General features: G+C 34.5%; 1 protein-coding gene across 1 annotated transcript in view; it reads left to right on the top strand.

The window, feature by feature from the left end:
• The window catches only part of FMN1 (formin 1), a 134,923-nt gene extending 124,745 nt beyond the window's left edge, over positions 1-10,178 (top strand). Inside the window, exon 17 of the mRNA XM_071558058.1 lies at positions 777-10,178. Coding sequence (XP_071414159.1) covers positions 777-821 — 45 coding nt within the window. The 3' untranslated portion in view covers positions 822-10,178. The remainder of the gene's footprint in view (positions 1-776) is intronic.
• Positions 10,179-14,667: the final 4,489 nt, after the last annotated feature.

The following is a 14,667-nucleotide window of genomic DNA, read 5'->3' as shown; positions in this document are numbered from 1 at the left end:
TTTCTTCTTCCCTTCCACTGAAGTGTCTTGTATTTTCTTCCTTGCTTCATAGTGCATATATTTGTCCAGTGACTGAGTGTTGGTTTTTTTCAAAACCTGAAAAATCTTGTTTGCTCTGTTGACTAGTGGTAGAAGGGATTAAACCCCCTTTTTGTTCCTTGTTGTGTTTTCAGTACGACACAAAAAGAGGATGAATAATTTGCACTGCATTTTTTGTCTTTGTGCAAAGCACATAGGTTAGATTGGCATTTTTCAAACTCTAGGAAGCAAGAGACTAAGGGAAGGAAATGTACATGAAGGAGTCAGGATATTATTTCCATTCCCAGCAGAGCATATCAGTTGCAGGTCAGGCACCAGAGATAAGAATGACGACACTTGCCTGGAAAGAGGTCATTAAGCAAGATAATGTAGCTAATGCTAAATTAGTGCCTTTATGTCAGCAGAAACCATTCCAGACAAGAAACAGTATTAGAGTCACATAAATCTGAAATGTATTTGGTTTTCTCTAACTGCACTGTTCTTCACAGAGATGTGTATTTTTACTGTACACAATATTTGACAAGTGTGCAGCTAAACCAAACTCAGCTTTTCCACAGTAAGTAATGAACTGGTCCTGAGCCTACTTTGAGTGCTCCAGGCATTTTTAAATTAAAGAAAACTTTAATCTACTGTGACTTGTTTAGTATTTCTCTGTCTTCTAGACCAATGCTCATGGCAACTTGAGAGGAGATGGAAGATTATAGACAAGAATGATAATAAAACTCTTTCTTTAACAGAAAGAAAGACTACGTCAGAAGGAAGCCAATGTGACCACCAACTGAAAGAAGAAAGATGAAAACAATGGAGTGATTTCATATCTTGCATGATGCTTTATTAAACCTATGGCCCAGAAAGCACCTTATGTTAGATACTGAATTCTGCTTTGCTGATCTGTTTCAAGACAATCCACTAAAGACTTTTGAATTCCTTCAGAGGGGTTTGTATGTTCAATGGAGGGAATTCTAAGAAGGTTTTTTTATGTAGGAAATCAATTTTCTGTAACTCTTCCTTACACTTCTTAAAATGCATATTGTTCTTAAGGGTTATTTAAAATACTCTGTGCATAATCCATTAATATGGAAGTGCTAAAACAAACATTTTGGATGCTGAGTTAAGTAATGCTAACAACCTGTAGGTTATTTACAGGGCTTTGTGTAGATAAGAGCAAAGATGCCACTCCGTTCACAAAAGACTATTGCATCATTCTTTTTGTTACTTCCGCAGTAACTGAGGTAAAATTGACTGATTCTAAATAATTTTACAGTAACTAAGTATTTCTAAACCAATTAAATGTAATTCTAGATTTATGCTGTATTTTACTATAAATATTTTTAAAGAAGCTTCAGCTTATGCCATACACTAAAATGGAAACAGTATTTTGCACATGAAAAGGAATAGTTCCAAATTCTTTAGTTTTATGATTGATGGCATAACTGATTCATTATTTTTATGGTTTTAACATAATATTTCCTAAATTTTGAGCTTTAAAAAATTTTAAAATGTATATTTTTATTTCAGTATATATTGAAAATATCAGTTCCACAAAACAATGGTCTTACTAGTCATCATTCATTGAGTTAAGATACAATAATACATCTCCATGAAGTTAGGTATTTGCCATTAAATCTCTGGCTTTTAATTCCATTGAAAGCTTTCTTTTAAACAGTGAATCTCCCACTTGAAAATATATAATGTAGCCTGCATTTCTCCCCCTATATTTGTATGGAGAATGTGTCCAGCATACATACTTCTGTATATAGAGAGAGATAGAGAGAGATATATATAATGTAATGAGTAAAACTTGAGGAAGAAATAACAGGGTCTCGCTATCCTCCTGTAATATTATAACCATAAAGTAGCAGAGCTTGAAAATAACCCTACTGATTATCCACTTATTTGAAGATTATTACTTCATTTTAAGGATTTTGATTCTTAAGAGGAGAAATCTTGAAGCAGAAGTTAATTTAAGGTAAAACAGAAGAGTGATTCTGCTTGCTGTCCACAAGAGAGAAACCCTCTTTATGATAATGGTGTATGAAGTTGGTTACAAAGAGAAATTAGGTGAAGCAAAAAGGTAATATGGGAAAGGTATTAGTCCTTTGCTTAGCAACTGGAAAGAACATATGTGAAAGAGACCTCAGTTATCATATATCAAATTCATTAGAGGAAACTGTGATGAAACCTAAGGCAAAGTCATCCCTAGAAGCGATACTAAGGAAATATTAAAAAAATAGCAGTTGTGGAGACCCCCATCCATAATTTAACTGGAGGCTTTCACTGCAGGTGTTCTAAATCAGTATCTCTCTCATTCATGCATCAATGAAAATAAAGGACTCAAGATTCTCATGTAAGTTTTGAAGTTTCTAGCTACTACAGATATATTCAAGGTGTGAAGCATAATTCCTACGAAAGCAGTCAATATTATGCCAGCAAAAGTAATCTGATTTGTAGGTTGACTAGTCCCATTGCAGAGAAAAAAATTCCAAAGTTTTATGTTTTCTGTCTTCCACCAAATAGGGGAAGTACATTTATTTCCAATACTATTGGTGATAAACAAGAGGAGCAATAATGCTTATAAAAGCCAAAGAACAATAGGAAGCAAGGCAATTCTGATGAGTGTTTAAGTAAATGAGTGTTGATTTTTTATATAGTTTTCTATCTATAATGACTTGAGAATTTTTCAATGAAATGTTTTACTTGAAATATTATCCAGCAAGAGTAGCACTGTTTGTGAAAAAAGATTTGTCTTGAAAATTCTTACTAGAAGTGTATTGTGGAAAAAAGGTTTTAAATTATTGAAATGTCCTGTTTCAAAATTTCTAAATATGAGTTTTCATTTTTCAGTTCAAATTCACTCTTCATTTCGAAATGTTTAAAAATGTATATAAAAAGGGATTAAAATTAAAATTATTCATATAATGCATTCCTTGATCAGATTTATAATTCTTTTTTCAGATTATTGATTTGCCAAAATTTTGAGAATTAAGGCTGTTTTTTCAGAAGATTCAAAAACTTGCGTAGCACAGGGGCCTTGTTTCTTTCTACGTTTCAATGGTACGGATTTTTCTTTCAAGTCAGTTTCTGATTCCAGCTTCACCCATGACTTCACCCATGACCCATGACTACTAATTAAACAATTTTTAAATTAACAGAAGAATTCACCCAAATTATTTGATTCATTCTCATAATCAAGCCTTTAAGACCACTGAATAGAATTCATCAGCTAAATACTGCACTTACACCCCTAGTGATAACCAGAAGTGTCTTCAGACAGTAATTGAAGCCACAGTGGTAAACCTGCTGGCTTTAACTAAGCAGTTGCATTGGAGAAGAGCTATGAAGAGATATATCTGTGTAAGCTGTTTATTTATGAAATATTTAGCCACTACAGACATAACAAATAGGCATCAATCAGGATTCATCTTGGGGTCGCCAAATGTCACCAAAAGTTAGGTTTTAAGCTTACATTTAGTTTTTGTGCCTCACTTTACAATGAGCTTTCTAGTTTGGGGAGAATAAAAGGAGAAAAGGAAAAGAAAGAATATATAAATATGGAAGGGAATGGAAGTCCATGGCACATGTCTACATTACTGTCAAGGAAGTAAAGAGTGGACTCAATTAAGCCAAGCAGCAATACATAAATGGTTAAAATTTTCTGGTCTGTGTAACTTAAAATACCTCAACACTTTGTAGAAGTCACTTCTGTGGCAATGAAGTAGAGGGTGCTGAAGAGGCAGGGTTTCTGTTTTGGTTTGGTTTGTTTTCATCTCTTCTGTTATTTCCAAGCTTCTCATTATTAAAACCTGTGTTACTCAGCAGGTGCTTATATATATTACTGATTTATAAATTGAATTGCTATGAAGACTTCAGTCTAGATGAGTAATATCAATAATTTTTGAAGTGCTCTTTGCCTTATTTACATTACCATTGCTGATTTTGAAAGGGAAATTCTTTTAGTGTCTTTGAGATCTGACAATATAAATTACACTTTCATTATGTTTTTACAAATCTATGAAAACTACCTACGTGTTTTGCCATGACCAACCCATGCAAATGTTTTATCATGTGTTTTATCATAGGGTTGTAAATGTATACATTGACTGTGACACATTTGTATTTAACTGAGAACTTCTTGCATCAACACAGAAACTGTATGCGCCTCAGTTTCTTTATATGTATAAAATTAACATAAAATAGGTAGATCAGTAAGCAGAGAGAAAAATAATTGAACATCTTAAGCAGTTCTGGGAAGGATAAATTTTTCATAAGATTTCAACCTTTCTGAATTGCTGAGTATATCTCCTCCAACCAGATATAAACAGCCAGGGTGTATCTGACCAGTCTAATTTTTTTCCACATGAAACATGAAAAAAATATGTTGGTTTATGTATGTTGTAGAGGGTTCTTATTGCCCTTAATTTCCAGGAAATTGATAGAAATTACTTTCTTAGTTTTAAACATCTTTTTTAGCTGAACATGGGGCAGTGGAAGACTGTAGTTACTTATTTAGTAATAGTAGTTCTTCATTGCTTCAGGTCAATATCTTAAAAATGGATGCCTTAATCTTGTGTGGATGTGGAATTTCAGAAACACCCAAACAAGTTAGAAACATACATCTTCTTAATCTGGGTTTAGGCACCCACCTAAGTTTACAGTTTCAGAAAATCATGTCCGCATAGCTTTTGCTCATTCTTGGCCTGATCTCATTCTTGTTCAGTATTTTTATGGATCTTGCTCTTGCTTTTTTTCCCTTTTTTTTTTCTTTAACACCCTTAGAATTCCTTAATGCCAGTTAGTGAATTTCAGGATTTACAGTGTGGAGAGTTCTCTTTGTGATTCTTCTTTTGAAGATAAGCCAATGTATTTTTATATAAATGTAAAGAAAATTAAAAAGGACATTAATAAGTAACTTGATTATAGACAATAACTTGCTTCAAAGAGAGAAAAATATCAGGAGCTACTTGGTTCCTTGGGCCAGCAAGGAAAAATGTTACAAAACAGTATAAAAATTAAAATCAGATAAATTAGCAATAAATTCCAAACTATTAGTTAACCACTGAAATAAGTTGACCAAGATATTTGGGGTTTCTCCATTTTCTGGTGCTTTCAAATGAGGATCGGACATTTTTCTGAAAGGTCTGTATAATGGGATACAGCATATTGGACTCAGTTCAGTGTGTCCCATGTCCATTGACTCACCAGTAGTTCCTCTAGACAGAAAAATATAAGAACAAGTATGTAAAAAGACTTAACAAAGTATTTTTCTTACCTGCAATCATATCTTCTTATCCAAGCAGAAAGAGCTCTTTGTTGTGATTTTGAAATTAAAATACACAAATAGTGTGGTGTAGAACAATATAATGCAGGAAAACACTGTCATATTACAAACATTTATATTTCAAATGATTGATTCATTCATATCACTTGGATGCCCCTTCCAGTATTCACAAGGTAGCAAATTTATACACTATGAAATTTACCTCTGTTTTGGAGATTCCCAAGCTAGATCTGAGAAAACTGGCATTTTGGATTGCACATTGAGGAACCCCAGAATCACAGAAATCCTATTCCTTAGTATTTGTCAAAGTTTTGAGTATATGCTAGGCACTTTACCTTGGGTACAGCTAGCATGGTGCCAAATTTGAATGATTTTATCTCATTTTAGTGAATTATTAGATATGACCACTTAATGTCATTACTAAACAATTCCACTGCCCACTAAGGTTTAAACAATAAGAGTTTTATACAGTTGTTTTAGCCATCTAAAATTCAGAAGTTGTGCAAGCAAAATTGGTAGAACTCTTCAAAAATACTTGGTTTTGCAGTTGTTTTTTTTCAAAATGCCTGAAAGACCTTTTCTTGCATTTTTTTAACAATTTTCTCAACTTAAAAATGTCCTTAAGAACATTAATTAAAATACATGTTTTCCCACTTGTTGAAAATGTAGTACACCTAAACTATAATATTTTAGGAAATTTGGCAAGCTTCAACTGGCTTTAAATGATTTTGATTTGATAGCTCATAGAATTCATGCTATTAAATTAGGACCTGTTTGTAAAATGTAAGCACAGGATATAAGAGAATATATATTTTAAGAAACAATGAAGTAAAAATTATGAACTGATGAATAGCTTAGGGACTGAATACCTTCCGGGGGGCATTATCAAGTAACAAGCTTTTGCATAGTGTAGAACAGCATTGCATTTCCTGTGATTTCTTTCTGCCAGGTGTCAGAGTAAATTAAAGGCTGCATTTTTTTCCCCTTAGATATTTCTGGTTAATTTAATTTCATACTTTTTTGCCTCAGTTTCACCTTCAACAATTTAATATTGAGTTAATAAGGGGCCTTTTTATAGAGGCTGATAGTGCTTATAGATGCATGTAGTTTTACTTAAATGTGTATTCCTCTGGCCCACACAGTAAAAAGTATCCGCAGAGAACAGTATGGTGTCACAGAACCAAATAAAGTCTCTTTTAGTATCTTGTTAGGAAAATTACACTAAAGTACCCCAGTATGGTACATGGATTTCTTTTCTGTGGCAGGATCTGCCTCAGAAGGTTTTAGAGTTCTGAGAACTTTTGGAGGATGGAGAACAAGGCTGTTGGCATGGCATCTTTGCGTTAGCCATTAGTTTCTAAAAGTACCCTTCTCAGGAGCTACACTGCAGTTGAATTCTCTGAGTCAACATTGCCCCAAGGATTCCTGGAAGGGAGATGGGAAACTAATGTCAATGGATATAGATTTTAAAAAGGAAAAGAGATTGTAGGTGTATTTGCACATTGAAGTAAAAGCTAGCAGAGTCTACCAAAGTAGTAGAAATTTTGTAGAGTTGTATCTATCCTTTAATTAGCCTCTACACATTTCAGAAGTGCTGCATCCACTTATATGAACATCATTCTGTGCCTGTGTTCCGGTATTTATTGCTCATATATGGTTGTTTAATATGAACAGAATCACTTATATATTCTTGCTCTTTTATTGTGCTGTGACCAGTAAAATGTTGACTACAAAAAGTGTTGAAAAAGCAATCCATCATCAGAGCAGACAGCTGTATTTCAAATTCTAGTGTTGTCCTCACAGGAGCATTCATACCTTGCTAGAGGTAAGATGAGTTTAGCTGTCATGCCATCTGCATTCTCAGCCTTTCTTAATCATCAACTAGTACTTGTAGCATAGGGCCATATGATGGGGCCAAATTCTGTTGTCACTGGTAACTGTTGTCTTCACTGCACTTAGAAGTTAACTGAGGTGCAAAATAATCCTACAGATGTCAGGTGGGATGTGTTTTTGATAGCCATTAAACTGTAATTTATTTCATAAGCTCAAAGATGTGTAGAGTACTGACACAGTTTGAGATTCATGTATTATATGGATGCTGACACATGGCCTCCTTATAGGTTAAGCGCAAGTGACTTTAGAAAGAATAATATCCCTTCACTGGTTGATAGTGCTCCTTTAATTTTTTTTTTTAATTTTTCACATGATTTTGTGAGTCTGTGAATTATGCATTTGAATACTTTAAATGGTATGTTTTCTCCCTGGCTTCTTCCAGAGAGACCAAACTTGTCATTCAGTACTTTTGCTTTCTCATGTTACATGCTGTAAATACGTTCCGGTGTATTTGAACAAATGCTCATCCAGAGCAACTATTCACAAACTGCCATAGAAACTGCAGAAACTGGGTAGTGATCAAAGACTGTAGTACTATTTCCTTCAGCTGGGAGCATCAATAGTGAGCAAATTATATATATATATATATATATATATATATATATATATATATAGTATAGCACCTGATACTTCTTAGTTGTAAAGTAGTTTTAGGAATGTACTGCCATTAGCACCTAATCACTATAAACTGGATAAAAGCCATGTTCTTCTTATAATTCTATTTTTCTATCTATAGGGATGAGTTTTGTGGTGTGGGTATCTTCTAGGTTTTACGAGGGAGGGATACCATTTTGTAATGAATCAAAATGGAGCAAGATTTAAGTTCTATTCCAGACTTCTTTCATATCTGACAGGAAGATGAACAAATAAAACTGATTTCACTCCACATAAAAACAATACTTTTTTCTCATTCCTTTTTATTCAGTTATTCTTCCAGTGTGTTTAGAAGGGCTGTAAAGAAATTAGAAGGTCCATCTATGAATTTCATTCCTTCAAGATTCCCTGTAATGTTCATTCAGCTAACTGGCATGAGTTTGCCTCTCCTATCACCATTTTTACTCAGCAATTTGTGTAATTTCCCACTCTGCTTCTTTTAATAAAAGTCACATACTTACCAAACTGGTTGCTAAACATCCAAGAAAAAAAAAATCAAGTAGAGGTCAATTAACTTCCAACCAAAATAAAGACTTGTATGACTTTGCTGCACATGAGTTGAACCTTCATAATTCACTTAAGTTGAACACAACTCCATTTCATAGAGTTAAACAATCATGCATTTCTGTAAATTAGCATTTTACATCAAGAAAGCCCATCTCTCCAAGTCTGGGACAAAACTTGGTACTTAGTTCCATAATTGACTTCTGCTTGATTCCAGACCAGATGTGTGATAGGGGAAACGTGTCTGAGTGTTTGGTGTTTTACACATACTCCATCACTTACACAGGGGCCAAGTAGAGAGACTCCAACTTGTAAGTCAGAAACAATATAAAGCTTACTGTGTCTTCCTCATAGATTTTCTTCTGATGACGTCCATCCTCATGTAACTTTATATTTAAATGTTCAGTTGGGTTTGTTTGGTTTTCTGTAATTAAAAGATGATATTATATCAGACAATCAAGCCAGCTTAATCTTGGACAAGCTTCTATGGGGGCCTGAATGCTATACTAGTCAAGTAAAATAATCTGTATGCATGCTCATCAGGCATGTAGCCTGAACAACACCCTTGTATTTTTCCATATAGCTCAGAAAAGGGAAAGATTTGAGAGGGAAATCTGACAGATTTTTAGGTGTCAAGGTCAGAAAAGCTATTTCAAATTAAATGCATTTTTGGCATATTGCACTGGTTTTGAAATGCCAATGATACTTGTTGCAAAGGAATACTCATGCCAGTCAGATGGGACTGGATAAAGACTTTTTTTTGACAGAGAATTCATTAAAGCACTGTTTCTAGTGGGTGCTTTCTGCAAAGCTGTGAATGCCCAGCTGACGACTGACAACATGTTGCTCAGGAATAACAGAATTATTTTTATATTTTTTTGGAAATATATATATGTATTGTAGTGACACTGTGTTTTGAGGGGCATTTCAGCCTTGAGAAGAAAAGTTGTGCCTGTCATTGCACTCAGCTATTCCTCTCTGTCCTGAAAGCTTTATCATATTCAAAAGTTACAGGAAGCAAAAATCAAGAAATATCATTTTGTGAGTAATCAGACTTGGCCGCTGGAAAGTGGGTTTGGTAGGATTATAGTATGATTTTCAACCTTCATTTAGTCATTTTGATTTTTTTTCCTGTTCAGTCATTTTGAATTGCATAGTTGCACTGTTGAACATTATTATTGTTGGTACTATTCCCTCCCTTCTCTCCATATGACTCAAAATCATCAAAATAGAGGCCTCTTTGGCTGGTTCACTTCTCTTTGAAGATGCAGCAAAATGGTAAATTCTCTCACAATGCTATTAATGTTCCCTGTGTACCTAGAAAGTTTCACAGACATAACAGCATTTAAGTCTCTCATGTCCATATGGGATTTGCTTTAATATAATCATAGTGAGTGTTCAAATATACACTCAACAATTACATATTTGCTGTCCTTTGAATTGAAATCAACTTTGCATTTTTCATCCTGCAGTATGCAAAGCAAGAATAATGGAATATTAGTAGAGTTCAGGATTTTTTGTTTTTCAGGCATTAAACTCCTTTGGGTAGTTCTTGACTAAATATGTTACAAATGTCTTAAAAGAATAAGCTATATAGATTCAGGTGCTTTCCTCCCTCTGCATATTGTAATTGTGTGGATGTGTGTGTGTGTGTTTCTATTGTGTATCAGAAAGTTTAATTTTCTCAAAAACCAGGATGTGCACATGATTAACTTTGTAAAAGTTATTGTAGTGGAATGGAGTATTTATTTTTAAACTAAACTCTTAAGGATACATTGACTGTAAATAAAAGACTATATTTTCCTCCTCAGTATTTTTGATCATTTTATCAATTGTCATTTTTGAATGCAAAATATATTGTTGAAATACAGTAGGTTTCTCTGTTTGAAAAATTCTGTCTAAATAAGTTTTTATTTAAACTATTTTACTGATATATGTAATATCCCAGGTTCAATGTGCTTGTTACAGAGACACACTATATTTAATAGATCTGCAAAGGATTCAGATATGTAGCTTACTGATGTCAGTTTCTTGGAGGTATTTTTTGGGGGATACATCTGAAACAATTTGCACAGATTTGAAGATGCAGGTTTCCTTTAGTTCTCATCCCACTTTTGGCAACTTGTCACATTTCCAGAAGGATAATATTGAAGAGCTTTTCAGTAACTCGGAGCATGCTGCCCACAAAATGATAATAGTATGTCAAAGGTACATGTCATCTGTGTCTCCAGACATTAATATTTGGACTCATTTTCTAAGGGGGAAAAATCTATAAATTGAATTATCATTCTATCTTATATATTGATAGTGTAAGAAACCTTACTATCATACTATATATCATATCAATACTATTAATATATTTTCTTTCCCTGTAGTCAAAATAGAAAACAATTCCATTGTAAATATAAGATTGTGCTGTGATTTGATCCAGCAACTGACTGTTTGGGGAGTACAGAAACTGGAGGCATCTTCAGCAGGATGCTGAGCAACTCTGCAAAGACAGCTGTATTTTAACCAATTTTGAGGGGTGTTTGCAAATTATTATCCTTAGCCAAGCAGAAGTTGAAGTGACCATGTCAACAGAGAGTAAAAGCAAATACAAACTCTGCAGGACCTTGAAAATCATAACTAGTCAGGTTAAAAGAGGGATTTAGTGGAGGTCTAAAATAAATCCTGCTCTTCTGAACATACAAAGCTCTCATCAAACATAAACCTTATTTTCTATGACATGGAAATCTTTATTATTTGTTAATGTATTTCAGTTTTGGGGTTATTGAAAAATGTTATTTTATAAATACAGAGGGAATTTATGATTCACTAATTTTAAATACTGTAATACAAGTATCTGGTTCTAATTAATAGACAGGTTAGATCTATACCATTAAATAATTTCAGAGATGCATTGGTTCATATCTGTAAATATCACAGCTATTTATCCAGGGGTTAAAACTGGAGATAAAAGCAGGCAATTTTAAAGTGACTTTATTTATAAATATGCAGATACATATGTATGCATACATATATTTTTAAAATGTGTGAAATACATCTCTAATATAAGCTATGCTATTAATATGGCAAAGAAATTGATCCATTCATAGAGATAGTATCTATATTTCAGTAATATATAATGAAGTTTTCAATATATTGATTAATTCCAGAAAGGATAGTTAGTGCAAAATCAATAGTAAAAGCTGGATTACTGTAGTTATTGAAATAATTTAAAAGCAAGTGAGCATTTGAGATGCATTTGTCACAAAACTTTAATCAAAGCAGACTGTGAATTTCTGTGTGTAACCTCTTTCATGAGACAAATCCCAAGGTCCTTTACAAAATAATGAAATTAGCAATGCAAACATTGATGAATACACTAGGTCACACAAAGCAGTCCTCAGCCTTGAGAGGGCTACTCCCGTGAGTCAACAATCCAAGGGGTTCCAGATGCAGAAAAAGCACAAACCCTGCAGCCAGCCAAATGGGAGATCTGCCTTTCAAGGCATGCTGCGTTCTTGGGAGGGATGAAAAAAATATGTTCAAAACAGTTTATAAGTCCTGTGCATGCTTTCTACATAACTGTTATGTTTCCTTGTGTCTAGTTGCTCGAGGTTTCTTGCATCTTACAAGCAGTCTTTGACACATTCGTGAATGTGCCAAATCTTTTCTGTAAGATGGTGGATGAACAGTGCCTGGATTGCATATAGGTCATCTACTGTATGGACTGCTGCTGGAAGAAGTACTGGTAATTCCCAGACACTTGGGAAAAGTTAGGGGGTTTCAAGTCTGGTCTTACAGTTCTGTTTTATCTACCCTTGACAAGAGAAACTAAAACTCCACAGATCACAGCTGAAGACAGGCTCAAAAGAAATGAGTGGTGATTTAACTTTTACAACTTATTCTTTCTGAGTGAAACTTGTTTAGGCATGCTGAGCCTTCATGAAAACCCTCTGCAGCTTCTTAAAAAGAATGTGAGGGATGACTGAGGAATAATATTTTCAGTCACAGTGTGTTATAAGACTTCTAAGACTTCTTTCTTTTTTTTTCCTTTTGTATTGTTTCCTCTTTGTAAATTTTTCTGTCTTCCTCTTTCTCCCTCTCTGTTTAAGAAACCATTGCTAGCTTCATGTGCATTTATCCAGCTCCAACATTTGTTCATTGCTAATAATGAAATTTATTCAAACTGCAAATTCCAGGACTGCAATGATTAAGCCACTTGAAATTGCTCCAATAATTGATTTCTAAATTTCTCAGCCAAATCGTTGGTCATACTTGTAAGTATTTGTATTATTACTTACAAGTTTTCATTTCAGAATCAATTAGTCAGAGTCAGGCCCAAAAACCTACCATACAATTCATAACTAATCGAGATAGTGTCAATCAACCATTGCAAATTCCATTTATGTAATTAGCTGATCAGTAATACTGGAAATTAACTTGTTATGGAAAACTTAACCCACAAATGGCCATATGAAGTGAACCCCAAAGGACCATGCATGTGAGTCAAGGGTAAGATTTTTAAATTTTGATGTCTATGGTTTTTATCTTTTGTTTCTCTTATTACTCTCAAAAATGGAAATGTGATAATGTTTTGAAGCTTTCTTTGCCAATCTCACTTGAAGCAGTATTTTGGGCTGTTGATTGGCTGTGAATCAGACAGAAGTGTGTTTTGCCCTTTGGGTTTTTTTAGCATCTTTGATTTCCACTGAAGTGTTGGTGAAGTCTGACAATGTTTCATATGTGATTGAGAGCAGCCATAACAATCCTGTCTTTCAGCCGTGCAATGGTACAATGCCAGTGTTCTGAGGAGGCTATGCATTCATGATAGGGTTTTATTATGGATCACATTGCTACCCTTAGGTTCTTAAGTTCAGTGATATTAAAGATTTGAAATATTTTTAAACACCTCAGAATTTTAAAGGAAAGCACAATGTGAGATGTATTCTCGGATTACCGAAGTTATTTCCTATTGGATGAATAAGAGACAAGGCCAGGGCAGGGGGGTGGAGAGGGTGTTCCATCACTGAATTTTGCCACCTTTCAGATTTGAAGCCATCAGCAGAAACTCTCATATAATGATTTTCCTCACCATATCCCTTGGATGATACAATCCAACACTCCAAAATGGTGATGCAGATCCAAGATGGTTTTCTAAGACTGCTTCATGCACACACTACGGAAATTGTCATCTTCATTGCTTACATACAATAGTATCTTTTTGGAAGTTTTCACTTTCTACTTATTGCTCTCTGTTTGAGGAAACTGTCACAGAAAGCAAGTTGCTGGAACATACACATGTCCCAACAACATAAAGAACACTGTAAGATTTTAAGTTTTCCGCCTCTTCTGGTCTTAGGTGTCTTCTAAAACCGATGTGCAAGCATATTGTGAAACTATTTCATGAATAAAAAACGTGAGGAGAAAATAGTTTCCAAAAGCTGAGGAAAGAGTTTAGATTCTTAAAAAGAAAACTTACAGATGAATCTAAAGTTCCTATTCAAAGACAGGCATTGGATAATCAGGATATTTTCCAAAAACAAGAGTCAATGTCAACTTGGATCACACTGTGATTCTAGTGTGTCCTTTCCTTAAAGCAGCATTGAACAGCTAAGAATCATTCACCTTAGTTTAGCAGATTTTTTGAGAGAACAGGGGCAAAGACAATATTAATTTTTAAGTAATGTGAGCATAAGTAATCTGATGCCAAACTGCCCTTTTTGCTTCTGGGATTGTTTTGAGCTAATTCTCAAGGCACCTTTCTGAGAATGTATCCTTTGGACTAAAAAAACAAAAAGGCAAAACACACCCTCTTGGACTCCACTGTTTTAGTTCCCTATATGAGTCTTCTGGTTTGATTTAGGAGTGTGCTGTTTGGTTCCCATGTGCATTGTTGTTGTAGTATTTACTTTGGAAGGAAAAGTGAGTGTACGGTTGACGCCTTAACCTCGTCAAGCTTTCCCCTTACCAACTTGAACTGACTCCATACAAATTTTGAAAGGCCACAGCCAAAATTAATCATAAACATTATCCATAAAATATTACTCTTGACCCTACCAAGGGGCAGACCTCTAGGAATAACATCCTGCTCCTTAAGAAAATAACATCCCTCTCCAACTGAGAGGTTCAGGCAGTCTCATCTGTGCATGATGGACATGCGGCCCTGTGCCTCAGGGTGTAACATCCGATTCCAGCTCAGAGGGTAATATGCACTCCAGGCCTTACGTTGGGGAAGTCAAACACAGCCCTACATACAAGCTTTGGCAGCTTGCATCCTCTGTGTAAAACTAGGCTTGTCCAAGGTTGTGTTG

Source organism: Pithys albifrons, chromosome 6 (assembly GCF_047495875.1).
Source record: "Pithys albifrons albifrons isolate INPA30051 chromosome 6, PitAlb_v1, whole genome shotgun sequence".
NCBI classification, from domain to species: Eukaryota; Metazoa; Chordata; class Aves; order Passeriformes; family Thamnophilidae; genus Pithys; species Pithys albifrons.
The sequence above is the reverse complement of the archived record's forward strand: the minus strand, read 5'-3'. Positions and strand labels throughout refer to the sequence as shown.